General features: G+C 50.2%; 1 protein-coding gene across 1 annotated transcript in view; it reads left to right on the top strand.

Moving 5' to 3' along the window:
* Positions 1-27,492, top strand: part of LOC138354404 (platelet binding protein GspB-like) — an 80,389-nt gene that overhangs the window by 14,720 nt on the left and 38,177 nt on the right. Inside the window, exon 2 of the mRNA XM_069308591.1 lies at positions 1,454-2,929. Coding sequence (XP_069164692.1) covers positions 1,454-2,929 — 1,476 coding nt within the window. The remainder of the gene's footprint in view (positions 1-1,453; positions 2,930-27,492) is intronic.

Raw genomic sequence — 27,492 nt, 5'->3', positions numbered from 1 at the left:
TGCCCGTATACCCGTCTACTGCTTTATTGCCCGTACCCGTCTACTGCTTTATTGCCCGTATACCCGTCTACTGCTTTATTGCCCGTACCCGTCTACTGCTCTATTGCCCGTACCCGTCTACTGCTTTATTACCCGTCTACCCGTCTCCTGCTTTATTACCCGTCTACCCGTCTCCTGCTTTATTACCCGTATACCCGTCTACTGCCTTATTACCCGTCTACCCGTCTACTGCTTTATTACCCGTCTACCCGTCTACTTGTCTGCCCGTCTACTGCTTTATTACCCGTATACCCGTCTACCCGTCTACTGCTTTATTACCAGTATACCCGTCTACTGCTTTATTACCCGTATTCCCGTCTACCCGTCTACTGCTTTATTACCAGTATACCCGTCTACTGCTTTATTACCAGTATACCCGTCTACTGCTTTATTACCCGTCTACCCGTCTACTGCTTTTTTACCCGTATACCCGTCTACTGCTTTATTACCCGTCTACTGCTTTATTACCCGTCTACTGCTTTATTACCCGTCTACTGCTTTATTACCCGTATACCCGTCTACCCGTCTACTGCTTTATTACCCGTCTACCCGTCTACTGCTTTATTACCCGTCTACCCGTCTCCTGCTTCATTACCCGTCTACCCGTCTACTGCTTTATTACCCGTCTACTGCTTTATTACCCGTCTACCCGTCTACTGCTTTATTACCCGTCTACCCGTCTCCTGCTTCATTACCGGTCTACCCGTCTACTGCTTTATTACTGGTCTACCGTCTACTGCTTTATTACTGGTCTACTCGTCTACTGCTTTATTACCCGTCTACTCGTCTACTGCTTTATTACCCGTCTACCTGTCTACTGCTTTATTACCCGTCTACTGCTTTATTACCCGTCTACCCGTCTACTGCTTTATTACCTGTACACCTGTCTACTGCTATATTACCTGTATACTTGTCTACGACTTTATTACCCGTCTACCTGTCTACTGCTTTATTACTCGTCTACCCGTCTACTGCTTTATTACCCGTCTACTGCTTTATTACCTGTATACCTGTCTACTGCTTTATTACCCGTCTACTGCTTTATTACCCGTCTACTGCTTTATTACCTGTATACCCGTCTACTGCCTTATTACCCGTATACCCGTCTACTGCCTTATTACCCGTATACCCGTCTACTGCTTTATTACCCGTAACCATCTACTTCTTTATTACCTGTATACCCGTCTACTGCTTTATTACGCATATACCTGTCTACTTCTTTGCTTCCCATACCCGTCTACTACTACAGAATCCTCACACAACTACTGCTTTATTACCCGTAGTCACCTACCTCTTTACTACTCATACCCATCTACTTATTTACCACCTGTGTCCCTCTTCTCCTTTACTATCCTTTCTCGTTCCCGTCTTTACTACCCATACCCGACTTCCACTTTTAAACCCAATTCCTCAGTCACCACCAAAGGTCCTCAGTCGCCACCAAAGGTCCTCAGTCGCCACCAAAGGTCCTCAGTCGCCACCAAAGGTCCTCAGTCGCCACCAAAGGTCCTCAGTCACCACCAAAGGTCCACAGTCACCACCAAAGGTCCTCAGTCGCCACCAAAGGTCCTCAGTCACCACCAAAGGTCCTCAGTCACCACCAAAGGTCCTCAGTCACCACCAAAGGTCCTCAGTCACCACCAAAGGTCCTCAGTCACCACCAAAGGTCCTCAGTCACCACCAAAGGTCCTCAGTCCCCACCAAAGGTCCTCAGTCGCCACCAAAGGTCCTCAGTCGCCACCAAAGGTCCTCAGTCACCACCAAAGGTCCTCAGTCGCCACCAAAGGTCCTCAGTCGCCACCAAAGGTCCTCAGTCGCCACCAAAGGTCCTCAGTCGCCACCAAAGGTCCTCAGTCACCACCAAAGGTCCTCAGTCGCCACAAAAGGTCCTCAGTCACCACCAAAGGTCCTCAGTCACCACCAAAAGTTCTCAGTCACCACCAAAGGTCCTCAGTCACCACCAAAGGTCCTCAGTCGCCACCAAAGGTCCTCAGTCGCCACCAAAGGTCCTCAGTCGCCACCAAAGGTCCTCAGTCGCCACCAAAGGTCCTCAGTCGCCACCAAAGGTCCTTCAGTCGCCACCAAAGGTCCTCAGTCGCCACCAAAGGTCCTCAGTCGCCACCAAAGGTCCTCAGTCGCCACCAAAGGTCCTCAGTCGCCACCAAAGGTCCTCGGTCACCACCAAAGGTCCTCGGTCACCACCAAAGGTCCTCAGTCACCACCAAAGGTCCTCAGTCGCCACCAAAGGTCCTCAGTCACCACCAAAGGTCCTCAGTCACCACCAAAGGTCCTCAGTCACCACCAAAGGTCCTCAGTCACCACCAAAGGTCCTCAGTCACCACCAAAGGTCCTCGGTCACCACCAAAGGTCCTCGGTCACCACCAAAGGTCCTCGGTCACCACCAAAGGTCCTCGGTCACCACCAAAGGTCCTCGGTCACCACCAAAGGTCCTCGGTCACCACCAAAGGTCCTCAGTCACCACCAAAGGTCCTCAGTCACCACCAAAGGTCCTCAGTCACCACCAAAGGTCCTCAGTCACCACCAAAGGTCCTCAGTCACCACCAAAGGTCCTCAGTCACCACCAAAGGTCCTCAGTCACCACCAAAGGTCCTCAGTCACCACCATAGGTCCTCAGTCACCACCAAAGGTCCTCAGTCACCACCAAAGGTGCTCAGTCACCACCAAAGGTCCTCAGTCACCACCAAAGGTCCTCAGTCACCACCAAAGGTCCTCAGTCACCACCAAAGGTCCTCAGTCACCACCAAAGGTCCTCAGTCGCCACCAAAGGTCCTCAGTCACCACCAAAGGTCCTCAGTCACCACCAAAGGTCCTCAGTCACCACCAAATTGTGTTTATTTCCGTGCGGGTTGTTGGTCGGGTCGTCCACCAGGTGTGTTGGTCGGGTCGTCCACCAGGTGTGTGTTGGTCGGGTCGTCCACCAGGTGTGTGTTGGTCGGGTCGTCCACCAGGTGTGTTGGTCGGGTCGTCCACCAGGTGTGTTGGTCGGGTCGTCCACCAGGTGTGTTGGTCGGGTCGTCCACCAGGTGTGTTGGTCGGGTCGTCCACCAGGTGTGTGTTGGTCGGGTCGTCCACCAGGTGTGTTGGTCGGGTCGTCCACCAGGTGTATGTTGGTCGGGTCGTCCACCAGGTGTGTTGGTCGGGTCGTCCACCAGGTGTGTGTTGGTCGGGTCGTCCACCAGGTGTGTGTTGGTCGGGTCGTCCACCAGGTGTGTGTTGGTCGGGTCGTCCACCAGGTGTGTGTTGGTCGGGTCGTCCACCAGGTGTGTGTTGGTCGGGTCGTCCACCAGGTGTGTGTTGGTCGGGTCGTCCACCAGGTGTGTGTTGGTCGGGTCGTCCACCAGGTGTGTGTTGGTCGGGTCGTCCACCAGGTGTGTGTTGGAGGTGGCTGTGTCTTGAAGAAGTTGTCGTCATAGTGGAGGTGGCTCCCTGGCTGTGTCACGTCTGGGTACCCTCTTACCCTCACCTAGTTGTGCTTGCGGGGGTTGAGCTCTGGCTCTTTGGTCCCGCCTCTCAACTGTCAATCAACTGGTGTACAGGTTCCTGAGCCTACTGGGCTCTATCATATCTACACTTGAAACTGTGTATGGAGTCAGCCTCCACCACGTCACTGCCTAATGCATTCCACCTGTTAACTACTCTGACACTGAAAAAAGTTCTTTCTAACGTCTCTGTGGCTCATTTGGGTACTCAGTCTCCACCTGTGTCCCCTTGTTCGCGTCCCACCAGTGTAAAAAGCTCGTCTTTGTCCACCCTGTCAATTCCTCTGAGAATCTTGTAGGTGGTGATCATGTCTCCCATTGTTCTCCATCTCTTGTACGTGAGGTTTAATTCCTGTAGCCTTGACTTGTAACTCGTACCTATCAGTACTGGGACCAGTCTGGTGGCATAGCTCTGAATCTTCTCCAACTTTGTCTTGTGTTTAACTAGATATGGACTCCAGACTGGAGCTGCATACGCCAGGATTGGTCTGACATAATTTGTATTGAGGGTCTTAAAAGGGTCTTTACACAAGTTTCTAAAGGCAGTTTTTATGTCGGCTAATCTAGCATATGCCGCTGATGATAACCTTTTGATGTGAGCTTTTGGGGACAGGTTCGGTGTGATATCTTAATTAAGATTGAGGACCTGCCCGAAACGCTGCGCGAGCTAGTTGCTTTACAAGAATGTAAGAACTCCTGTATATATTAATAACAAAGTGTCAACCCCCAGATCTTTCTTTCAACTTGACTTAGCAAGTATTTCACCTCCCAGATGGTACCTTGTGTTCAGCCTCCTGCTCCCTTCACCTAATGTCATTACTTTACACTTGAGTTAAACTTTAGTTGCCACTTACTAGACCAGTAAGGGAACCGGTCGGCCGAGCGGACAGCACGCTGGACTTGTGATCCTGTGGTCCTGGGTTCGATCCCAGGCGCCGGCGAGAAACAATGGGCAGAGTTTCTCTCACCCTATGCCCCTGTTACCTAGCAGTAAAATAGGTACCTGGGTGTTAGTCAGCTGTCACGGGCTGCTTCCTGGGGGTGGAGGCCTGGTCGAGGACCGGGCCGCGGGGACACTAAAGCCCCGAAATCATCTCAAGATAACCTCAAGATAACCATTCTAGAAACTTTAAAATCTTTATTAGGTTATAGTTAGTAGCTACAACCTTAACCTTTCGTAGACAATATCTCGACCATTCCTCCAGGTCGTCCAGTAGTCTCTGTCGATCTTCATCTGTCTTCATTCTTCTCAAAATTTATGCCGATGATCAAAAATTATGAGAAGAATTTTGAACAGAACAGAGGAAGATAGACAGACAGAAGGATGAACAGAGGAAGACAGAGACTACAAAACGACTTGTGGGGCGTGGAAGGCACTAGTATACTAGCATACTATTGGAGTCTCTCCTTGCTCCTGTCACCGGGTATGTCATCCTTGTGTCAGCCGTCAGATATACTCTCCTGACGGCTGCGTCTGGTGGTATACTGCCCTCACATCCAGAGAAGAAAGATGCGCGGGTTCGAATCCTACTCCTGATTCCTTCTGATTGTCTCTTATCCCATCTACTCAGAGGAGTGAGCACGGGGCCCAGGGGCTGAAGCACTACCCTTAAATATTGCACCTAGCCAGGAGGCACAACGCCACCTGTTGATTACATTGACTAATCAACAGTGCAAAGTTAAACTAAAAAAACTATTCAATTCATAATAAAGTGATGCAAATCAGAGTTACAACATCACCCCCTTGCACAATGATGCCACCCCCCCCTGGCCCCCCCTCAACCCCCCCCCTGGCCCCCCTCAACCCCCTGACACTCAGAGGACAGGGGCATTACCCTTTACTACCATCAACTACCAGACGCCCCGTCCTCATCTTTACTACCATCAACCACCAGTCTTCTTTACTACCATCAACCACCAGTCCTCCTCTTTACTACCATCAACCACCAGTCCTCCACTTTACTACCATCAACCACCAGTTCTCCTCTTTACTACCACCAACCACCAGTCCTCCTCTTTACTTCCACCAACCACCAGTCCTCCTCTTTACTACCATCAACCACCAGTCCTCCACTTTACTACCACCAACCACCAGTCCTCCTCTTTACTACCATCAACCACCAGTCCTCCACTTTACTACCATCAACCACCAGTCCTCTTTACTACCACCAACCACCAGTCCTCCTCTTTACTACCATCAACCACCAGTCCTCCACTTTACTACCATCAACCACCAGTCCTCCTCTTTACTACCACCAACCACCAGTCCTCCTCTTTACTACCACCAACCACCAGTCCTCCTCTTTACTACCACCAACCACCAGTCCTCCACTTTACTACCATCAACCACCAGTCCTCTTTACTACCATCAACCACCAGTCCTCCTCTTTACTACCATCAACCACCAGTCCTCCACTTTACTACCACCAACCACCAGTCCTCCTCTTTACTACCATCAACCACCAGTCCTCCACTTTACTACCACCAACCACCAGTCCTCCTCTTTACTACCATCAACCACCAGTCCTCCACTTTACTACCACCAACCACCAGTCCTCCCTCTTTACTACCATCAACCACCAGTCCTCCACTTTACTACCACCAACCACCAGTCCTCCTCTTTACTACCACCAACCACCAGTCCTCCTCTTTACTACCACCAACCACCAGTCCTCCTCTTTACTACCACCAACCACCAGTCCCCCACTTTACTACCACCAACCACCAGTCCTCCTCTTTACTACCATCAACCACCAGTCCCCCACTTTACTACCACCAACCACCAGTCCTCCTCTTTACTACCACCAACCACCAGTCCTCCACTTTACTACCACCAACCACCAGTCCTCCGCTTTACTACCACCAACCACCAGTCCTCCACTTTACTACCACCAACCACCAGTCCTCCACTTTACTACCACCAACCACCAGTCCTCCACTTTACTACCACCAACCACCAGTCCTCCACTTTACTACCACCAACCACCAGTCCTCCTCTTTACTACCACCAACCACCAGTCTTCCACTTTACTACCACCAACCACCAGTCCTCCTCTTTACTACCACCAACCACCAGTCCTCCACTTTACTACCACCAACCACCAGTCCTCCACTTTACTACCACCAACCACCAGTCCTCCTCTTTACTACCACCAACCACCAGTCCTCCTCTTTACTACCACCAACCACCAGTCCTCCACTTTACTACCACCAACCACCAGTCCTCCACTTTACTACCACCAACCACCAGTCCTCCACTTTACTACCACCAACCACCAGTCCTCCACTTTACTACCACCAACCACCAGTCCTCCACTTTACTACCACCAACCACCAGTCCTCCACTTTACTACCACCAACCACCAGTCCTCCACTTTACTACCACCAACCACCAGTCCTCCACTTTACTACCACCAACCACCAGTCCTCCTCTTTACTACCACCAACCACCAGTCCTCCTCTTTACTACCACCAACCACCAGTCCTCCACTTTACTACCCTGAGATGTTAGTGTGACTGGTAATTAATGTACTGTCATTTTTTAAGGCAAACTTTGCCAATTATAAATGTGCAACATATATGTATAAAGTTTTTCATCAGAGTTAACACCAGCCATTATTTCTCCCTTAGCCCCTTATGGTCCCTTACCTTGCTCTCCCTTAGCCCCTTATGGTCCTTACCTTGCTCTCCCTTAGCCCCTTATGTTCCCTTAACTTGCTCTCCCTTAGCCCCTTATGGTCCCTTAACTTGCTCTCCCTTAGCCCCTTATGGTCCCTTAACTTGCTCTACCTTAGCCCCTTATGGTCCCTTAACTTGCTCTCCCTTAGCCCCTTATTGTCCCTTAACTTGCTCTCCCTTAGCCCCTTATGGTCCCTTAACTTGCTCTCCCTTAGCCCCTTATGGTCCTTACCTTGCTCTCCCTTAGCCCCTTATGGTCCCTTAACTTGCTCTCCCTTAGCCCCTTATGGTCCCTTAACTTGCTCTCCCTTAGCCCCTTATGGTTCCTTAACTTGCTCTCCCTTAGCCCCTTATGGTCCCTTAACTTGCTCTCCCTTAGCCCCTTATTGTCCCTTAACTTGCTCTCCCTTAGCCCCTTATGTTCCCTTACCTTGCTCTCCCTTAGCCCCTTATGGTCCCTTACCTTGCTCTCCCTTAGCCCTTTATGTTCCCTTACCTTGCTCTCCCTTAGCCCCTTATGGTCCCGTAACTTGCTCTCCCTTAGCCCCTTATGGTCCCTAACCTTGCTCTCCCTTAGCCCCTTATGTTCCCTTACCTTGCTCCACCCACCGCCCTTACTCATCCCCCTCACCCCTCACTCACCCCTCACTCACCCTCTCACCCCTCACTCATCCTCCTCACCACTCACTCATCCCCCTCACCACTCACTCATCCCCCTCACCCCTCACTCACCCCCTTACCCCTCACTCACCCCCTCACCCCTCACTCATCCCCCTCACCCCTCACTCACCCCCCTCACCCCTCACTCACCCCCCTCACCCTTCACTCACCCCCTCACCCCTCACTCATCCCCCTCACCCCTCACTCATCCCCCTCACCCATCCCCCTCACCCCTCACTCACCCCCCTCACCCCTCACTCATCCCCCTCACCCTTCACTCATCCCCCTCACCCTTCACTCATCCCCCTCACCCCTCACTCATCCCCCTCACCACTCACTCATCCCCCTCACCCTTCACTCATCCCCCTCACCCCTCACTCATCCCCCTCACCACTCACTCATCCCCCTCACCCCTCACTCATCCCGCTCACCCCTCACTCATCCCCCTCCCCCCTCACTTATCCCCCTCACCCCTCACTCATCCCCCCTCACCCCTCACTCATCCCCCTCCCCCCTCACACATCCCCCTCACCCCTCACTCATCCCCCTCACCCCTCACTAATCCCCCTCACCCCTCACTCATCCCCCTCACCCACCCCCTCACCCCTCACTCATCCCCCTCACCCCTCACTCATTCCCCTCACCCCTCACTCATCCCCCTCACCCCTCACTCATCCCCCTCACCCCTCACTCATCCCCCTCACCCCTCACTCATCCCGCTCACCCCTCACTTATCCCCCTCACCCCTCACTCATCCCCCTCACCCCTCACTTATCCCCCTCACCCCTCACTCATCCCCCTCACTCATCACTCACCCTCTCACCCCTCACTCACCCTCTCACCCCTCACTCACCCTCTCACCCCTCACTCATCCCCCCACCCCTCACTCACCCCCTCACCCCTCACTCACCCCCCTCATCCCTCACTCACCCCCCTCATCCCTCACTCATCCCGCACTCCCCCACTCATCCCCCTCCCCCCTCACTCATCCCCCTCACCCCTCACTCATCCCCCTCACCCCTCACTCACCCCTCACTTATCCCCCTCACCCCTCACTTATCCCCCTCACCCCTCACTTATCCCCCTCACCCCTCACTTATCCCCCTCACCCCTCACTTATCCCCCTCACCCCTCACTTATCCCCCTCACCCCTCACTTATCCCCCTCACCCCTCACTCATCCCCCCTCACCCCTCACTCATCCCCCTTCACCCCTCACTCATCCCCCTCATCCCTCACTCATCCTCCTCCCCCCTCACTCATCCCCCTACCCCCTCCCCCCTCACTCATCCCCCTAACCAATCACTCATCCCCCTCACCCATCACTCATCACCCTCACCCCTCACTCATCACCCTCACCCCCTTACCCTCTCACTCACCCCCCCTCACCCCTCACTCACCCCCCCTCACCCCTCACTCATCCCGCTCACCCCTCAATCATCCCCCTTCACCCCTCACTCATCCCCCTCACCCCTCACTCATCCCCCCTCACCCCTCACTCACCCCCTCACCCCTCACTCATCCCCTCACCCCTCACTCATCCCCCTCACCCCTCACTTATCCCCTTCACCCCTCACTCATCCCCCTCACTCATCACTCACCCTCTCACCCCTCACTCACCCTCTCACCCCTCACTCATCCCCCCCACCCCTCACTCACCCCCTCACCCCTAACTCATCCCCTCACCCCTCCCTCATCACCCTCATCCCTCACTCATCCCGCACTCATCCCCCACTCATCCCCCTCCCCCCTCACTCATCCCCCTCACCCCTCACTCATCCCCCTCACCCCTCACCCCTCACTCACCCCTCACTTATCCCCCTCACCCCTCACTTATCCCCCTCACCCCTCACTCATCCCCCTCACCCTTCACTCATCCCCCTCACCCTTCACTCATCCCCCTCACCCCTCACTCATCCCCCTCACCCCTCACTCATCCCCCTCACCCTTCACTCATCCCCCTCACCCCTCACTCATCCCCCTCACCACTCACTCATCCCCCTCACCCCTCACTCATCCCGCTCACCCCTCACTCATCCCCCTCCCCCCTCACTTATCCCCCTCACCCCTCACTCATCCCCCCTCACCCCTCACTCATCCCCCTTCCCCCTCACACATCCCCCTCACCCCTCACTCATCCCCCTCACCCCTCACTAATCCCCCTCACCCCTCACTCATCCCCCTCACCCACCCCCTCACCCCTCACTCATCCCCCTCACCCCTCACTCATTCCCCTCACCCCTCACTCATCCCCCTCACCCCTCACTCATCCCCCTCACCCCTCACTCATCCCGCTCACCCCTCACTTATCCCGCTCACCCCTCACTTCATCCCCCCTCACCCCTCACTTCATCCCCCTCACCCCTCACTCATCCCCCTCACTCATCACTCACCCTCTCACCCCTCACTCACCCTCTCACCCCTCACTCACCCTCTCACCCCTCACTCATCCCCCCCACCCCTCACTCACCCCCTCACCCCTCACTCCACCCCCCTCATCCCTCACTCACCCCCCTCATCCCTCACTCATCCCGCACTCATCCCCCACTCATCCCCCTCCCCCCTCACTCATCCCCCTCACCCCTCACTCATCCCCCTCACCCCTCACCCCTCACTCACCCCTCACTTATCCCCCTCACCCCTCACTTATCCCCCTCACCCCTCACTTATCCCCCTCACCCCTCACTTATCCCCCTCACCCCTCACTTATCCCCCTCACCCCTCACTCATCCCCCCTCACCCCTCACTCATCCCCCTTCACCCCTCACTCATCCCCCTCATCCCTCACTCATCCCCCTCCCCCCTCACTCATCCCCCTACCCCCTCCCCCCTCACTCATCCCCCTAACCAATCACTCATCCCCCTCACCCATCACTCATCACCCTCACCCCTCACTCATCACCCTCACCCCCTTACCCTCTCACTCACCCCCCCTCACCCCTCACTCACCCCCCTCACCCCTCACTCATCCCGCTCACCCCTCAATCATCCCCCTTCACCCCTCACTCATCCCCCTCACCCCTCACTCATCCCCCCTCACCCCTCACTCATCCCCCCTCACCCCTCACTCACCCCCTCACCCCTCACTCATCCCCTCACCCCTCACTCATCCCCCTCACCCCTCACTTATCCCCTTCACCCCTCACTCATCCCCCTCACTCATCACTCAGCCCCCTCACCCCTCACTCATCCCCCTCACCCCTCACCCCTCACTCACCCCTCCCTTATCCCCCTCACCCCTCACTTATCCCCCTCACCCCTCACTTATCCCCCTCACCCCTCACTTATCCCCCTCACCCCTCACTCATCCCCCCTCACCCCTCACTCATCCCCCTTCACCCCTCACTCATCCTCCTCATCCCTCACTCATCCCCCTCCCCCCTCACTCATCCCCCTACCCCCTCCCCCCTCACTCATCCCCCTAACCAATCACTCATCCCCCTCACCCATCACTCATCACCCTCATCCCTCACTCATCACCCTCACCCCCTTACCCTCTCACTCACCCCCCCTCACCCCTCACTCACCCCCCCTCACCCCTCACTCATCCCGCTCACCCCTCAATCATCCCCCTTCACCCCTCACTCATCCCCCTCACCCCTCACTCATCCCCCCTCACCCCTCACTCACCCCTCACCCCTCACTCATCCCCTCACCCCTCACTCATCCCCCTCACCCCTCACTTATCCCCTTCACCCCTCACTCATCCCCCTCACCCCTCACTCATCCCCCCTCACCCCTCACTCATCCCCCTCACTCATCACTCACCCTCTCACCCCTCACTCACCCTCTCACCCCTCGCTCATCCCCCCCACCCCTCACTCACCCCCTCACCCCTAACTCATCCCCTCACCCCTCCCTTATCACCCTCACCCCTCACTCATCCCCCTCACCCCTCACTCACCCCTCACCCTTCACTCATCCCCCTCACCCCTCACTCACCCCCTCACCCCTCACTCATCCCCCTCACCCCTCACCCCTCACTCATCCCCCTCACCCCTCACTCATCCCCTCACCCCTCACTCATCCCCCTCACCCCTCACTCATCCCCCTCACCCCTCACTCATCCCCCTCACCCCTCACTCACCCCTCACCCCTCACTCATCCCCCTCACCCCTCACTCACCCCCTCACCCCTCACTCATCCCCCTCACCCCTCACTCATCCCCCTCACCCCTCACTCATCCCCCTCACCCCTCACTCATCCCCCTCACCCCTCACTCACCCCTCACCCCTCACTCTTCCAACTCACCCATCACTCACCCCCTCACCCCTCCCTCTCACCCATCACTCATCCCCCTCACCCCTCACTCATCCCCTCACCCCTCACTCATCCCCTCACCCCTCACTCACCCCCTCACCCCTCACTCACCCCCTCACCCCTCACTCACCCCTCACCCCTCCCTCATCCCCCTCACCCCTCACTCATCCCCTCACCCCTCACTCATCCCCTCACCCCTCACTCATCCCCTCACCCCTCACTCACCCCCTCACCCCTCACTCACCCCCTCACCCCTCACTCATCCCCCTCACCCCTCACTCATCCCCCTCACCCCTCACTCATCCCCCTCGCCCATCACTCATCCCCTCACCCCTCACTCATCCCCTTACCCCTCACTCATCCCTCCCACCCCTCACTCGTCCCTCTCACCCCTCACCCCTCACTCATCCCCCTCACCCCTCACTCATTACCCTCACCCCTCGCTCATCCCCCTCACCCCTCACTCATCCTTCTCACCCCTCACTCACCCCTCACCCCTCACTCATCCCCCTCACCCCTCACTCATCCCCTCACCCCTCACCCCTCACTCACCCCCTCACCCCTCACTCATCCCCCTCACCCCTCACTCATCCCCCTCACCCCTCACTCATTACCCTCACCCCTCACTCATCCCCCTCACCTCTCACTCATCCCCCTCACCCCTCACTCACCCCTCACTCCTCACTCATCCCCCTCACCCCTCATTCATCCTCTCACCCCTCATAGTGACGAGTGGCGACCCTCAGCGAGTGACAAAATTCCCGGTGACACTCATATATTACCAGACAACTTTGCCTAAAAAGTTAGTTGTGAGCTCTCCCTCTCCCCACGTGTTGCTGTGTGTTGCTGTGTGTTGCTGTGTCTTGTTGTGTGTTGCTGTGTGTTGCTGTGTGTTGCTGTGTGTTGCTGTGCGTTGCTGTGTGTTGCTGTGTGTTGTTGTGTGTTGCTGTGTGTTGCTGTGTGTTGCTGTGTGTTGCTGTGTGTTGTTGTGTGTTGTTGTGTGTTGTTGTTTGTTGCTGTGTGTTGTTGTGTGTTGTTGTGTGTTGCTGTGTGTTGCTGTGTGTTGCTTTGTGTTGTTGTGTTGCTTTGTGTTGCTGTGTGTTGTTGTGTGTTGCTGTGTGTTGCTGTGTGTTGTTGTGTTGCTGTGTGTTGTTGTGTTGCTGTGTGTTGCTGTGTGTTGTTGTGTTGCTGTGTGTTGCTGTGTGTTGCTTTGTGTTGCTGTGTGTTGTTGTGTGTTGCTGTGTGTTGCTGTGTGTTGTTGTGTTGCTGTGTGTTGTTGTGTTGCTGTGTGTTGCTGTGTGTTGTTGTGTTGCTGTGTGTTGTTGTGTTGCTGTGTGTTGCTGTGTGTTGTTTTGTGTTGTTGTGTTGCTGTGTGTTGTTGTGTTGCTGTGTGTTGTTGTGTTGCTGTGTGTTGCTGTGTGTTGTTTTGTGTTGTTGTGTTGCTGTGTGTTGTTGTGTTGCTGTGTGTTGTTGTGTTGCTGTGTGTTGTTGTGTGTTGCTGTGTGTTGCTGTGTGTTGTTGTGTGTTGCTGTGTGTTGCTGTGTGTTGTTGTGTGTTGCTGTGTGTTGTTGTGTGTTGCTGTGTGTTGTTGTGTGTTGCTGTGTGTTGCTGTGTGTTGCTGTGTGTTGCTGTGTGTTGTTGTGCGTTGCTGTGCGTTGCTGTGTGTTGCTGTGTGTTGCTGTGTGTTGCTGTGTGTTGCTGTGTGTTGTTGTGTGTTGCTGTGTGTTGTTGTGTGTTGTTGTGTGTTGCTGTGTGTTGCTGTGTGTTGCTGTGTGTTGTTGTGTTGCTGTGTGTTGCTGTGTGTTGTTGTGTGTTGCTGTGTGTTGTTGTGTTGCTGTGTGTTGTTGTGTTGCTGTGTGTTGTTGTGTTGCTGTGTGTTGCTGTGTGTTGTTGTGTGTTGCTGTGTGTTGTTGTGTGTTGTTGTGTGTTGCTGTGTGTTGTTGTGTGTTGCTGTGTGTTGTTGTGTTGCTGTGTGTTGTTGTGTTGCTGTGTGTTGCTGTGTGTTGTTGTGTGTTGCTGTGTGTTGTTGTGTGTTGCTGTGTGTTGCTGTGTGTTGTTGTGTGTTGTTGTGTGTTGCTGTGTGTTGTTGTGTGTTGTTGTTGTGTTGCTGTGTGTTGCTGTGTGTTGCTGTGTGTTGTTGTGCGTAGCTGTGCGTTGCTGTGTGTTGCTGTGTGTTGCTGTGTGTTGTTGTGTGTTGCTGTGTGTTGTTGTGTTGCTGTGTGTTGCTGTGTGTTGCTGTGTGTTGCTGTGTGTTGCTGTGTGTTGCTGTGTGTTGCTGTGTGTTGCTGTGTGTTGCTGTGTTGCTTTGTGTTGCTGTGTGTTGCTGTGTGTTGCTGTGTGTTGCTGTGTTGCTTTGTGTTGCTGTGTGTTGCTGTGTGTTGCTGTGTGTTGCTGTGTGTTGTTGTGTGTTGTTGTGTGTTGCTGTGTGTTGCTGTGTGTTGCTGTGTGTTGCTGTGTGTTGTTGTGTGTTGTTGTGTTGCTGTGTGTTGCTGTGTGTTGTTGTGTGTTGCTGTGTGTTGCTGTGTGTTGTTGTGTGTTGCTGTGTGTTGCTGTGTGTTGTTGTGTTGCTGTGTGTTGTTGTGTGTTGTTGTGTGTTGCTGTGTGTTGCTGTGTGTTGTTGTGTGTTGCTGTGTGTTGCTGTGTGTTGTTGTGTTGCTGTGTGTTGTTGTGTGTTGTTGTGTGTTGCTGTGTGTTGCTGTGTGTTGCTGTGTGTTGTTGTGTTGCTGTGTGTTGCTGTGTGTTGCTGTGTGTTGCTGTGTGTTGTTGTGTTGCTGTGTGTTGTTGTGTTGCTGTGTGTTGTTGTGTTGCTGTGTGTTGTTGTGTTGCTGTGTGTTGTTGTGTGTTGTTGTGTGTTGTTGTGTTGCTGTGTGTTGTTGTGTGTTGTTGTGTGTTGCTGTGTGTTGCTGTGTGTTGCTGTGTGTTGCTGTGTGTTGCTGTGTGTTGCTGTGTGTTGTTGTGTTGCTGTGTGTTGTTGTGTGTTGCTGTGTGTTGTTGTGTTGCTGTGTGTTGCTGTGTGTTGCTGTGTGTTGTTGTGTTGCTGTGTGTTGTTGTGTGTTGCTGTGTGTTGTTGTGTTGCTGTGTGTTGCTGTGTGTTGCTGTGTGTTGTTGTGTGTTGCTGTGTGTTGCTGTGTGTTGCTGTGTGTTGTTGTGTGTTGTTGTGTGTTGCTGTGTGTTGTTGTGTGTTGCTGTGTGTTGTTGTGTTGCTGTGTGTTGCTGTGTGTTGTTGTGTGTTGCTGTGTGTTGATGTGTGTTGTTGTGTGTTGCTGTGTGTTGCTTTGTGTTGCTGTGTGTTGCTGTGTGTTGCTGTGTGTTGCTGTGTGTTGCTGTGTGTTGCTGTGTGTTGTTGTGTGTTGTTGTGTGTTGCTGTGTGTTGTTGTGTTGCTGTGTGTTGTTGTGTGTTGCTGTGTGTTGTTGTGTTGCTGTGTGTTGTTGTGTTGCTGTGTGTTGCTGTGTGTTGTTGTGTGTTGTTGTGTGTTGCTGTGTGTTGTTGTGTTGCTGTGTGTTGTTGTGTTGCTGTGTGTTGCTGTGTGTTGCTGTGTGTTGCTGTGTGTTGTTGTGTTGCTGTGTGTTGCTGTGTGTTGCTGTGTGTTGTTGTGTGTTGCTGTGCGTTGCTGTGTGTTGCTGTGTGTTGTTGTGTGTTGCTGTGTGTTGCTGTGTGTTGTTGTGTGTTGCTGTGTGTTGTTGTGTGTTGTTGTGTTGCTGTGTGTTGTTGTGTGTTGCTGTGTGTTGTTGTGTTGCTGTGTGTTGTTGTGTGTTGCTGTGTGTTGCTGTGTGTTGTTGTGTGTTGCTGTGTGTTGCTGTGTGTTGCTGTGTGTTGCTGTGTGTTGTTGTGTGTTGTTGTGTGTTGCTGTGTGTTGCTGTGTGTTGTTGTGTTGCTGTGTGTTGCTGTGTGTTGCTGTGTGTTGTTGTGTTGCTGTGTGTTGCTGTGTGTTGTTGTGTGTTGCTGTGTGTTGTTGTGTGTTGTTGTGTGTTGCTGTGTGTTGCTGTGTGTTGTTGTGTGTTGCTGTGTGTTGTTGTGTGTTGTTGTGTTGCTGTGTGTTGCTGTGTGTTGCTGTGTGTTGTTGTGTGTTGCTGTGTGTTGCTGTGTGTTGCTGTGTGTTGTTGTGTTGCTGTGTGTTGTTGTGTGTTGCTGTGTGTTGTTGTGTGTTGTTGTGTTGTTGTGTGTTGCTGTGTGTTGTTGTGTGTTGCTGTGTGTTGTTGTGTGTTGCTGTGTGTTGTTGTGTGTTGTTGTTGTGTTGCTGTGTGTTGCTGTGTGTTGCTGTGTGTTGTTGTGCGTAGCTGTGCGTTGCTGTGTGTTGCTGTGTGTTGCTGTGTGTTGTTGTGTGTTGCTGTGTGTTGTTGTGTTGCTGTGTGTTGCTGTGTGTTGTTGTGTGTTGTTGTGTTGCTGTGTGTTGCTGTGTGTTGCTGTGTGTTGCTGTGTGTTGCTGTGTGTTGTTGTGTGTTGCTGTGTGTTGTTGTGTTGTTGTGTGTTGTTGTGTGTTGTTGTGTTGTTGTGTGTTGTTGTGTGTTGTTGTGTGTTGTTGTGTGTTGCTGTGTGTTGTTGTGTGTTGTTGTGTGTTGCTGTGTTGCTGTGTGTTGCTGTGTGTTGTTGTGTGTTGCTGTGTGTTGTTGTGTGTTGTTGTGTTGCTGTGTGTTGTTGTGTGTTGCTGCGTGTTGTTGTGTGTTGCTGTGTGTTGTTGTGTGTTGCTGTGTGTTGCTGTGTGTTGCTGTGTGTTGTTGTGTGTTGCTGTGTGTTGTTGTGTGTTGTTGTGTGTTGCTGTGTTGCTGTGTGTTGCTGTGTGTTGTTGTGTGTTGCTGTGTGTTGTTGTGTGTTGCTGCGTGTTGTTGTGTGTTGCTGTGTGTTGTTGTGTGTTGCTGTGTGTTGCTGTGTGTTGTTGTGTGTTGTTGTGTTGTTGTGTGTTGCTGTGTGTTGTTGTGTGTTGTTGTGTTGTTGTGTGTTGTTGTGTTGCTGTGTGTTGTTGTGTGTTGCTGTGTGTTGTTGTGTGTTGTTGTGTGTTGTTGTGTGTTGCTGTGTGTTGCTGTGTGTTGTTGTGTGTTGTTGTGTGTTGCTGTGTGTTGCTGTGTGTTGTTGTGTGTTGTTGTGTTGCTGTGTGTTGTTGTGTGTTGCTGTGTGTTGCTGTGTGTTGTTGTGTGTTGCTGTGTGTTGTTGTGTGTTGCTGTGTGTTGTTGTGTGTTGCTGTGTGTTGCTGTGTGTTGTTGTGTGTTGTTGTGTTGCTGTGTGTTGTTGTGTGTTGCTGTGTTGCTGTGTGTTGTTGTGTTGCTGTGTGTTGCTGTGTGTTGTTGTGTGTTGTTGTGTGTTGCTGTGTGTTGCTGTGTGTTGTTGTGTTGCTGTGTGTTGCTGTGTGTTGCTGTGTGTTGCTGTGTGTTGCTGTGTTGCTGTGTGTTGTTGTGTTGCTGTGTGTTGTTGTGTTGCTGTGTGTTGTTGTGTTGCTGTGTGTTGTTGTGTTGCTGTGTGTTGTTGTGTTGTTGTGTGTTGTTGTGTGTTGCTGTGTGTTGTTGTGTGTTGTTGTGTGTTGTTGTGTTGATGTGTGTTGTTGTGTGTTGTTGTGTGTTGCTGTGTGTTGCTGTGTGTTGCTGTGTGTTGCTGTGTGTTGTTGTGTTGCTGTGTGTTGTTGTGTGTTGCTGTGTGTTGTTGTGTGTTGTTGTGTTGCTGTGTGTTGCTGTGTGTTGCTGTGTGTTGTTGTGTGTTGCTGTGTGTTGCTGTGTGTTGTTGTGTTGCTGTGTGTTGCTGTGTGTTGCTGTGTGTTGCTGTGTGTTGTTGTGTGTTGCTGTGTGTTGCTGTGTGTTGCTGTGTGTTGCTGTGTGTTGTTGTGTTGCTGTGTGTTGCTGTGTGTTGTTGTGTGTTGCTGTGTGTTGCTGTGTGTTGTTGTGTGTTGCTGTCTGTTGTTGTGTGTTGCTGTGTGTTGCTGTGTGTTGCTGTGTGTTGCTGTGTGTTGCTGTGTGTTGCTGTGTGTTGTTGTGTGTTGCTGTGTGTTGTTGTGTTGCTGTGTGTTGTTGTGTGTTGCTGTGTGTTGTTGTGTGTTGCTGTGTGTTGCTGTGTGTTGCTGTGTGTTGCTGTGTGTTGCTGTGTGTTGCTGTGTGTTGCTGTGTGTTGTTGTGTTGCTGTGTGTTGCTGTGTGTTGTTGTGTGTTGTTGTGTTGTTGTGTGTTGTTGTGTTGTTGTGTGTTGCTGTGTGTTGCTGTGTGTTGTTGTGTTGCTGTGTGTTGTTGTGTGTTGCTGTGTGTTGTTGTGTGTTGCTGTGTGTTGCTGTGTGTTGCTGTGTGTTGCTGTGTGTTGCTGTGTGTTGCTGTGTGTTGTTGTGTGTTGTTGTGTGTTGCTGTGTGTTGCTGTGTGTTGCTGTGTGTTGCTGTGTGTTGCTGTGTGTTGCTGTGTGTTGCTGTGTGTTGATGTGTGTTGCTGTGTGTTGTTGTGTGTTGTTGTGTGTTGTTGTGTTGCTGTGTGTTGCTGTGTGTTGTTGTGTGTTGTTGTGTTGTTGTGTGTTGTTGTGTGTTGTTGTGTTGCTGTGTGTTGCTGTGTGTTGTTGTGTTGCTGTGTGTTGATGTGTGTTGCTGTGTGTTGTTGTGTGTTGTTGTGTGTTGTTGTGTTGCTGTGTGTTGCTGTGTGTTGTTGTGTGTTGCTGTGTGTTGCTGTGTGTTGTTGTGTGTTGCTGTGTGTTGTTGTGTGTTGTTGTGTTGTTGTGTGTTGTTGTGTTGTTGTGTGTTGCTGTGTGTTGCTGTGTGTTGTTGTGTTGCTGTGTGTTGTTGTGTGTTGCTGTGTGTTGTTGTGTGTTGTTGTGTGTTGCTGTGTGTTGCTGTGTGTTGCTGTGTGTTGTTGTGTGTTGCTGTGTGTTGTTGTGTTGCTGTGTGTTGTTGTGTGTTGTTGTGTGTTGTTGTGTGTTGCTGTGTGTTGCTGTGTGTTGCTGTGTGTTGCTGTGTGTTGTTGTGTGTTGTTGTGTTGCTGTGTGTTGCTGTGTGTTGCTGTGTGTTGTTGTGTGTTGTTGTGTGTTGTTGTGTTGCTGTGTGTTGTTGTGTGTTGCTGTGTGTTGTTGTGTTGCTGTGTGTTGTTGTGTTGCTGTGTGTTGCTGTGTGTTGTTGTGTTGCTGTGTGTTGCTGTGTGTTGCTGTGTGTTGTTGTGTTGCTGTGTGTTGATGTGTGTTGCTGTGTGTTGTTGTGTTGCTGTGTGTTGATGTGTGTTGCTGTGTGTTGTTGTGTGTTGTTGTGTGTTGCTGTGTGTTGTTGTGTGTTGTTGTGTTGCTGTGTGTTGCTGTGTGTTGTTGTGTTGCTGTGTGTTGATGTGTGTTGCTGTGTGTTGTTGTGTGTTGTTGTGTTGCTGTGTGTTGATGTGTGTTGCTGTGTGTTGTTGTGTGTTGTTGTGTGTTGTTGTGTGTTGCTGTGTGTTGTTGTGTTGCTGTGTGTTGCTGTGTGTTGCTGTGTGTTGTTGTGTGTTGTTGTGTTGCTGTGTGTTGCTGTGTGTTGCTGTGTGTTGTTGTGTTGCTGTGTGTTGTTGTGTTGCTGTGTGTTGATGTGTGTTGCTGTGTGTTGTTGTGTTGCTGTGTGTTGATGTGTGTTGCTGTGTGTTGTTGTGTGTTGTTGTGTGTTGCTGTGTGTTGTTGTGTGTTGTTGTGTTGCTGTGTGTTGCTGTGTGTTGTTGTGTGTTGTTGTGTGTTGTTGTGTGTTGCTGTGTGTTGTTGTGTGTTGTTGTGTGTTGTTGTGTGTTGTTGTGTGTTGTTGTGTTGCTGTGTGTTGCTGTGTGTTGTTGTGTGTTGCTGTGTGTTGTTGTGTTGCTGTGTGTTGTTGTGTGTTGCTGTGTGTTGTTGTGTTGATGTGTGTTGTTGTGTGTTGTTGTGTGTTGTTGTGTGTTGTTGTGTGTTGTTGTGTGTTGCTGTGTGTTGTTGTGTGTTGTTGTGTGTTGTTGTGTGTTGTTGTGTTGCTGTGTGTTGCTGTGTGTTGTTGTGTGTTGCTGTGTGTTGTTGTGTTGCTGTGTGTTGTTGTGTGTTGTTGTGTGTTGTTGTGTGTTGCTGTGTGTTGTTGTGTTGCTGTGTGTTGTTGTGTTGCTGTGTGTTGTTGTGTTGCTGTGTGTTGATGTGTGTTGTTGTGTGTTGTTGTGTTGCTGTGTGTTGTTGTGTTGCTGTGTGTTGTTGTGTTGCTGTGTGTTGTTGTGTTGCTGTGTGTTGTTGTGTTGCTGTGTGTTGCTGTGTGTTGTTGTGTTGCTGTGTGTTGTTGTGTTGCTGTGTGTTGCTGTGTGTTGCTGTGTGTTGTTGTGTGTTGCTGTGTGTTGCTGTGTGTTGCTGTGTGTTGCTGTGTGTTGCTGTGTGTTGTTGTGTTGCTGTGTGTTGTTGTGTTGTTGTGTGTTGTTGTGTTGTTGTGTGTTGCTGTGTGTTGTTGTGTGTTGTTGTGTTGCTGTGTGTTGTTGTTGTGTGTTGCTGTGTGTTGTTGTGTTGCTGTGTGTTGTTGTGTTGCTGTGTGTTGCTGTGTGTTGTTGTGTGTTGCTGTGTGTTGTTGTGTTGCTGTGTGTTGTTGTGTTGCTGTGTGTTGCTGTGTGTTGCTGTGTGTTGTTGTGTGTTGCTGTGTGTTGCTGTGTGTTGCTGTGTGTTGCTGTGTGTTGCTGTGTGTTGTTGTGTTGTTGTGTGTTGCTGTGTGTTGTTGTGTGTTGTTGTGTTGCTGTGTGTTGTTGTGTGTTGCTGTGTGTTGTTGTGTGTTGTTGTGTTGCTGTGTGTTATTGTGTTGTTGTGTGTTGCTGTGTGTTGTTGTGTGTTGTTGTGTTGTTGTGTGTTGTTGTGTGTTGTTGTGTGTTGCTGTGTGTTGCTGTGTGTTGTTGTGTGTTGCTGTGTTGTTGTGTTGCTGTGTGTTGTTGTGTGTTGTTGTGTGTTGTTGTGTTGTTGTGTGTTGTTGTGTGTTGCTGTGTGTTGTTGTGTGTTGCTGTGTGTTGCTGTGTGTTGTTGTGTGTTGCTGTGTGTTGCTGTGTGTTGCTGTGTGTTGTTGTGTGTTGTTGTGTGTTGCTGTGTGTTGTTGTGTGTTGCTGTGTGTTGTTGTGTGTTGCTGTGTGTTGCTGTGTGTTGCTGTGTGTTGCTGTGTGTTGCTGTGTGTTGCTGTGTGTTGTTGTGTGTTGCTGTGTGTTGCTGTGTGTTGCTGTGTGTTGCTGTGTGTTGCTGTGTGTTGCTGTGTGTTGCTGTGTGTTGTTGTGTGTTGTTGTGTGTTGCTGTGTGTTGTTGTTGTGTGTTGCTGTGTGTTGTTGTGTGTTGCTGTGTGTTGTTGTTGTGTGTTGCTGTGTGTTGTTGTTGTGTGTTGCTGTGTGTTGCTGTGTGTTGCTGTGTGTTGTTGTGTGTTGCTGTGTGTTGTTGTTGTGTGTTGCTGTGTGTTGTTGCTGTGTGTTGCTGTGTGTTGCTGTGTGTTGTTGTGTGTTGTTGTGTGTTGCTGTGTGTTGTTGTTGTGTGTTGCTGTGTGTTGTTGTGTGTTGCTGTGTGTTGTTGTTGTGTGTTGCTGTGTGTTGTTGTTGTGTGTTGCTGTGTGTTGCTGTGTGTTGCTGTGTGTTGCTGTGTGTTGCTGTGTGTTGCTGTGTGTTGTGTGATGCTGTGTGTTGTTGTGTGTTGCTGTGTGTTGTTGTTGTGTGTTGTTGTGTGTTGCTGTGTGTTGTTGTGTGTTGCTGTGTGTTGCTGTGTGTTGCTGTGTGTTGCTGTGTGTTGCTGTGTGTTGTTGTTGTGTGTTGTTGTGTGTTGCTGTGTGTTGTTGTGTGTTGCTGTGTGTTGTTGTGTGTTGTTGTGTGTTGTTGTGTTGCTGTGTGTTGTTGTGTGTTGTTGTGTGTTGTTGTGTTGCTGTGTGTTGCTGTGTGTTGTTGTGTGTTGCTGTGTGTTGCTGTGTGTTGTTGTGTGTTGCTGTGTGTTGCTGTGTGTTGCTGTGTGTTGTTGTGTGTTGTTGTGTGTTGCTGTGTGTTGCTGTGTGTTGTTGTTGTGTGTTGCTGTGTGTTGTTGTGTGTTGCTGTGTGTTGCTGTGTGTTGCTGTGTGTTGCTGTGTGTTGCTGTGTGTTGTTGTGTGTTGCTGTGTGTTGCTGTGTGTTGTTGTTGTGTGTTGTTGTGTGTTGTTGTGTGTTGCTGTGTGTTGTTGTTGTGTGTTGCTGTGTGTTGTTGTGTGTTGCTGTGTGTTGCTGTGTGTTGTTGTGTGTTGCTGTGTGTTGTTGTGTGTTGTTGTGTGTTGCTGTGTGTTGCTGTGTGTTGCTGTGTGTTGCTGTGTGTTGCTGTGTGTTGTTGTGTGTTGCTGTGTGTTGTTGTGTGTTGCTGTGTGTTGTTGTGTGTTGCTGTGTGTTGTTGTGTGTTGTTGTGTGTTGCTGTGTGTTGCTGTGTGTTGCTGTGTGTTGTTGTGTGTTGCTGTGTGTTGCTGTGTGTTGTTGTTGTGTGTTGCTGTGTGTTGTTGTGTGTTGCTGTGTGTTGCTGTGTGTTGCTGTGTGTTGTTGTGTGTTGCTGTGTGTTGCTGTGTGTTGTTGTGTGTTGTTGTGTGTTGTTGTGTGTTGCTGTGTGTTGTTGTGTTGCTGTGTGTTGTTGTGTGTTGTTGTGTGTTGCTGTGTGTTGTTGTGTTGCTGTGTGTTGTTGTGTGTTGCTGTGTGTTGCTGTGTGTTGTTGTTGTGTGTTGCTGTGTGTTGCTGTGTGTTGCTGTGTGTTGTTGTTGTGTGTTGCTGTGTGTTGTTGTTGTGTGTTGCTGTGTGTTGTTGTTGTGTGTTGCTGTGTGTTGCTGTGTGTTGCTGTGTGTTGTTGTTGTGTGTTGCTGTGTGTTGCTGTGTGTTGTTGTGTGTTGCTGTGTGTTGCTGTGTGTTGTTGTTGTGTGTTGCTGTGTGTTGCTGTGTGTTGCTGTGTGTTGTTGTTGTGTGTTGCTGTGTGTTGTTGTTGTGTGTTGCTGTGTGTTGTTGTGTGTTGCTGTGTGTTGCTGTGTGTTGCTGTGTGTTGTTGTGTGTTGCTGTGTGTTGCTGTGTGTTGCTGTGTGTTGTTGTTGTGTGTTGCTGTGTGTTGTTGTGTGTTGCTGTGTGTTGCTGTGTGTTGCTGTGTGTTGCTGTGTGTTGCTGTGTGTTGCTGTGTGTTGCTGTGTGTTGCTGTGTGTTGTTGTGTGTTGTTGTGTTGCTGTGTGTTGTTGTGTTGCTGTGTGTTGTTGTGTGTTGTTGTGTGTTGCTGTGTGTTGTTGTGTGTTGTTGTGTTGCTGTGTGTTGTTGTGTGTTGTTGTGTGTTGTTGTGTGTTGTTGTGTTGCTGTGTGTTGTTGTGTGTTGTTGTGTGTTGCTGTGTGTTGCTGTGTGTTGTTGTGTGTTGTTGTGTGTTGTTGTGTGTTGTTGTGTGTTGTTGTGTGTTGTTGTGTGTTGCTGTGTGTTGCTGTGTGTTGTTGTGTGTTGTTGTGTGTTGTTGTGTGTTGTTGTGTTGCTGTGTGTTGTTGTGTGTTGTTGTGTGTTGCTGTGTGTTGTTGTGTGTTGATGTGTGTTGCTGTGTGTTGTTGTGTGTTGTTGTGTGTTGCTGTGTGTTGCTGTGTGTTGTTGTGTGTTGTTGTGTGTTGTTGTGTGTTGTTGTGTGTTGTTGTGTTGCTGTGTGTTGTTGTGTTGCTGTGTGTTGTTGTGTGTTGTTGTGTGTTGCTGTGTGTTGTTGTGTGTTGTTGTGTTGTTGTGTGTTGTTGTGTTGCTGTGTGTTGTTGTGTGTTGTTGTGTGTTGTTGTGTGTTGTTGTGTGTTGTTGTGTGTTGTTGTGTGTTGTTGTGTGTTGTTGTGTTGCTGTGTGTTGTTGTGTGTTGTTGTGTGTTGTTGTGTGTTGTTGTGTGTTGTTGTGTGTTGTTGTGTGTTGTTGTGTGTTGTTGTGTGTTGTTGTGTTGCTGTGTGTTGCTGTGTGTTGCTGTGTGTTGCTGTGTGTTGCTGTGTGTTGCTGTGTGTTGTTGTGTGTTGCTGTGTGTTGCTGTGTGTTGTTGTGTGTTGTTGTGTGTTGTTGTGTGTTGTTGTGTGTTGTTGTGTTGCTGTGTGTTGTTGTGTTGCTGTGTGTTGTTGTGTGTTGTTGTGTGTTGCTGTGTGTTGTTGTGTGTTGTTGTGTTGTTGTGTGTTGTTGTGTTGCTGTGTGTTGCTGTGTGTTGTTGTGTGTTGTTGTGTGTTGTTGTGTGTTGTTGTGTGTTGTTGTGTGTTGTTGTGTGTTGTTGTGTTGCTGTGTGTTGTTGTGTGTTGTTGTGTGTTGTTGTGTTGCTGTGTGTTGTTGTGTGTTGCTGTGTGTTGCTGTGTGTTGCTGTGTGTTGTTGTGTGTTGTTGTGTGTTGTTGTGTGTTGTTGTGTGTTGTTGTGTTGCTGTGTGTTGCTGTGTGTTGCTGTGTGTTGCTGTGTGTTGCTGTGTGTTGCTGTGTGTTGCTGTGTGTTGTTGTGTGTTGTTGTGTTGCTGTGTGTTGTTGTGTTGCTGTGTGTTGTTGTGTGTTGTTGTGTGTTGCTGTGTGTTGTTGTGTGTTGTTGTGTTGCTGTGTGTTGTTGTGTGTTGTTGTGTGTTGCTGTGTGTTGTTGTGTGTTGTTGTGTGTTGTTGTGTGTTGTTGTGTGTTGTTGTGTTGCTGTGTGTTGTTGTGTGTTGATGTGTGTTGCTGTGTGTTGTTGTGTGTTGTTGTGTTGCTGTGTGTTGTTGTGTGTTGTTGTGTGTTGTTGTGTGTTGTTGTGTGTTGTTGTGTGTTGTTGTGTGTTGCTGTGTGTTGTTGTGTGTTGCTGTGTGTTGTTGTGTGTTGTTGTGTTGCTGTGTGTTGATGTGTGTTGTTGTGTGTTGTTGTGTGTTGCTGTGTGTTGTTGTGTGTTGTTGTGTGTTGTTGTGTGTTGTTGTGTGTTGCTGTGTGTTGTTGTGTGTTGTTGTGTGTTGTTGTGTGTTGTTGTGTGTTGTTGTGTGTTGTTGTGTGTTGTTGTGTGTTGTTGTGTGTTGTTGTGTGTTGTTGTGTGTTGTTGTGTGTTGCTGTGTGTTGTTGTGTGTTGCTGTGTGTTGTTGTGTGTTGTTGTGTTGCTGTGTGTTGATGTGTGTTGTTGTGTGTTGTTGTGTGTTGCTGTGTGTTGTTGTGTGTTGTTGTGTGTTGTTGTGTGTTGTTGTGTGTTGCTGTGTGTTGATGTGTGTTGCTGTGTGTTGTTGTGTGTTGCTGTGTGTTGCTGTGTGTTGCTGTGTGTTGTTGTGTGTTGTTGTGTGTTGTTGTGTGTTGTTGTGTGTTGTTGTGTTGCTGTGTGTTGCTGTGTGTTGCTGTGTGTTGCTGTGTGTTGCTGTGTGTTGCTGTGTGTTGCTGTGTGTTGTTGTGTGTTGTTGTGTTGCTGTGTGTTGTTGTGTTGCTGTGTGTTGTTGTGTGTTGTTGTGTGTTGCTGTGTGTTGTTGTGTGTTGTTGTGTTGCTGTGTGTTGTTGTGTGTTGTTGTGTGTTGCTGTGTGTTGTTGTGTGTTGTTGTGTGTTGTTGTGTGTTGCTGTGTGTTGTTGTGTGTTGATGTGTGTTGCTGTGTGTTGTTGTGTGTTGTTGTGTTGCTGTGTGTTGTTGTGTGTTGTTGTGTGTTGTTGTGTGTTGTTGTGTGTTGTTGTGTGTTGTTGTGTGTTGCTGTGTGTTGATGTGTGTTGTTGTGTGTTGTTGTGTGTTGTTGTGTTGCTGTGTGTTGTTGTGTGTTGCTGTGTGTTGCTGTGTGTTGCTGTGTGTTGTTGTGTGTTGCTGTGTGTTGTTGTGTGTTGTTGTGTTGCTGTGTGTTGTTGTGTGTTGCTGTGTGTTGCTGTGTGTTGCTGTGTGTTGCTGTGTGTTGTTGTGTGTTGTTGTGTGTTGTTGTGTTGTTGTGTGTTGTTGTGTGTTGCTGTGTGTTGTTGTGTGTTGCTGTGTGTTGCTGTGTGTTGTTGTGTGTTGCTGTGTGTTGCTGTGTGTTGCTGTGTGTTGCTGTGTGTTGCTGTGTGTTGCTGTGTGTTGCCACCTACTGTTGTGGGTGGTAACCTGCACAAAGTCAGGTGGTCGTGGGGTGTCTGGATAAGCCTAACAGGCTTCTCCCCGACAACTGGAAGCCATGTTATAGCCATGCCCTTCATTGTTGATGCTGGTTTAGCCATAAAGCCCTCAGACATAGCCATAAAGCCCTCAGACATAGCCATAAAGCCCTCAGACATAGCCATAAAGCCCTCAGACATAGCCATAAAGCCCTCAGACATAGCCATAAAGCCCCAGACATAGCCATAAAGCCCTCAGACATAGTCATAAAGCCCTCAGACATAGTAGTAACGCCCTCAGATAGCCATAAAGCCCTCAGACATAGCCATAAAGCCCTCAGACATAGCCATAAAGCCCTCAGACATAGCCATAAAACCCTCAGACATAGTCATAAAGCCCTCAGACATAGTCGTAACGCCCTCAGATAGCCATAAAGCCCTCAGACATATTCATAAAGCCCTCAGACATAGTCGTAAAGCCCTCAGACAGTCATAAAGCCCTCAGCCATAGTCATAAAGCCCTCAGGCATAGTCAGAAAGCCCTCAGACATAGCCATAAAGCCCTCAGACATAGCCATAAAGCCCTCAGACATAGTCATAAAGCCCTCAGACATAGTCATAAAGCCCCCTGGACATAGATATAAAGCCCTCAGACATAGCCATAAAGCCCTCAGACATAGCCATAAAGCCCTCAGACATAGTCATAAAGCCCTCAGACATAGCCATAAAGCCCCCTGGACATAGATATAAAGCCCTCAGCCATAGCTATAAAGCTCTCAGACATAGTGATAAAGCCTCCAGACATAGCCATAAAACCCCCTGGACATAGATATAAAGCCCCCGGACATAGCCATAAAGCTCTCAGACATAGCCATAAAGCCCTCAGTACTCTGGTCCTCAAGTATACTCATCGCCGTCTCCCTACAATAAGTCTACTTAACCCTCTCACTCCCAGTTAAGTTCACACGAGTGGTCGATTCTAAAGTTATACCAAACTATTAATTTCTTAAGAACCTCTAGGGCATTGAGGCCACTCAGACTGTTTATATGAGAGTCTCGATCACACCTTCTCAGGCTGTGATGACCTCTTTCCCTTTCTCATAAAACTCACTTAATCACTTTCAGTGCTCATATAGCTCACTTAAACCACTACAGTTGTCAAAAAAGGCAAGTAAAATACACGCAGGTTATCAGAAAGGTTATTTAAAGCTCCCCTCAGACCTCTCGGGGCTCTGTCACCCTCTCTTTACTGTCCGTTTCCTGTCCTGTCTGTCGAGGTCACCACACTAGACCCCCTTCATCTTCCTGTCCACGTCAACCCTCCCCGCCATGCCCGTCTCCTGTCGTCCCCGGGAGTCCCCCCCCCCCACCTCAACTCCCCTTATCCACCAATTGGTATGTGCGCCCCACCAACCTTTACCTGGAGACATGGCAACCAACATGGAGAATACATCACATACGCT

The sequence above is a fragment of the Procambarus clarkii genome, chromosome 62 (assembly GCF_040958095.1).
Source record: "Procambarus clarkii isolate CNS0578487 chromosome 62, FALCON_Pclarkii_2.0, whole genome shotgun sequence".
NCBI classification, from domain to species: Eukaryota; Metazoa; Arthropoda; class Malacostraca; order Decapoda; family Cambaridae; genus Procambarus; species Procambarus clarkii.
The sequence above is the reverse complement of the archived record's forward strand: the minus strand, read 5'-3'. Positions and strand labels throughout refer to the sequence as shown.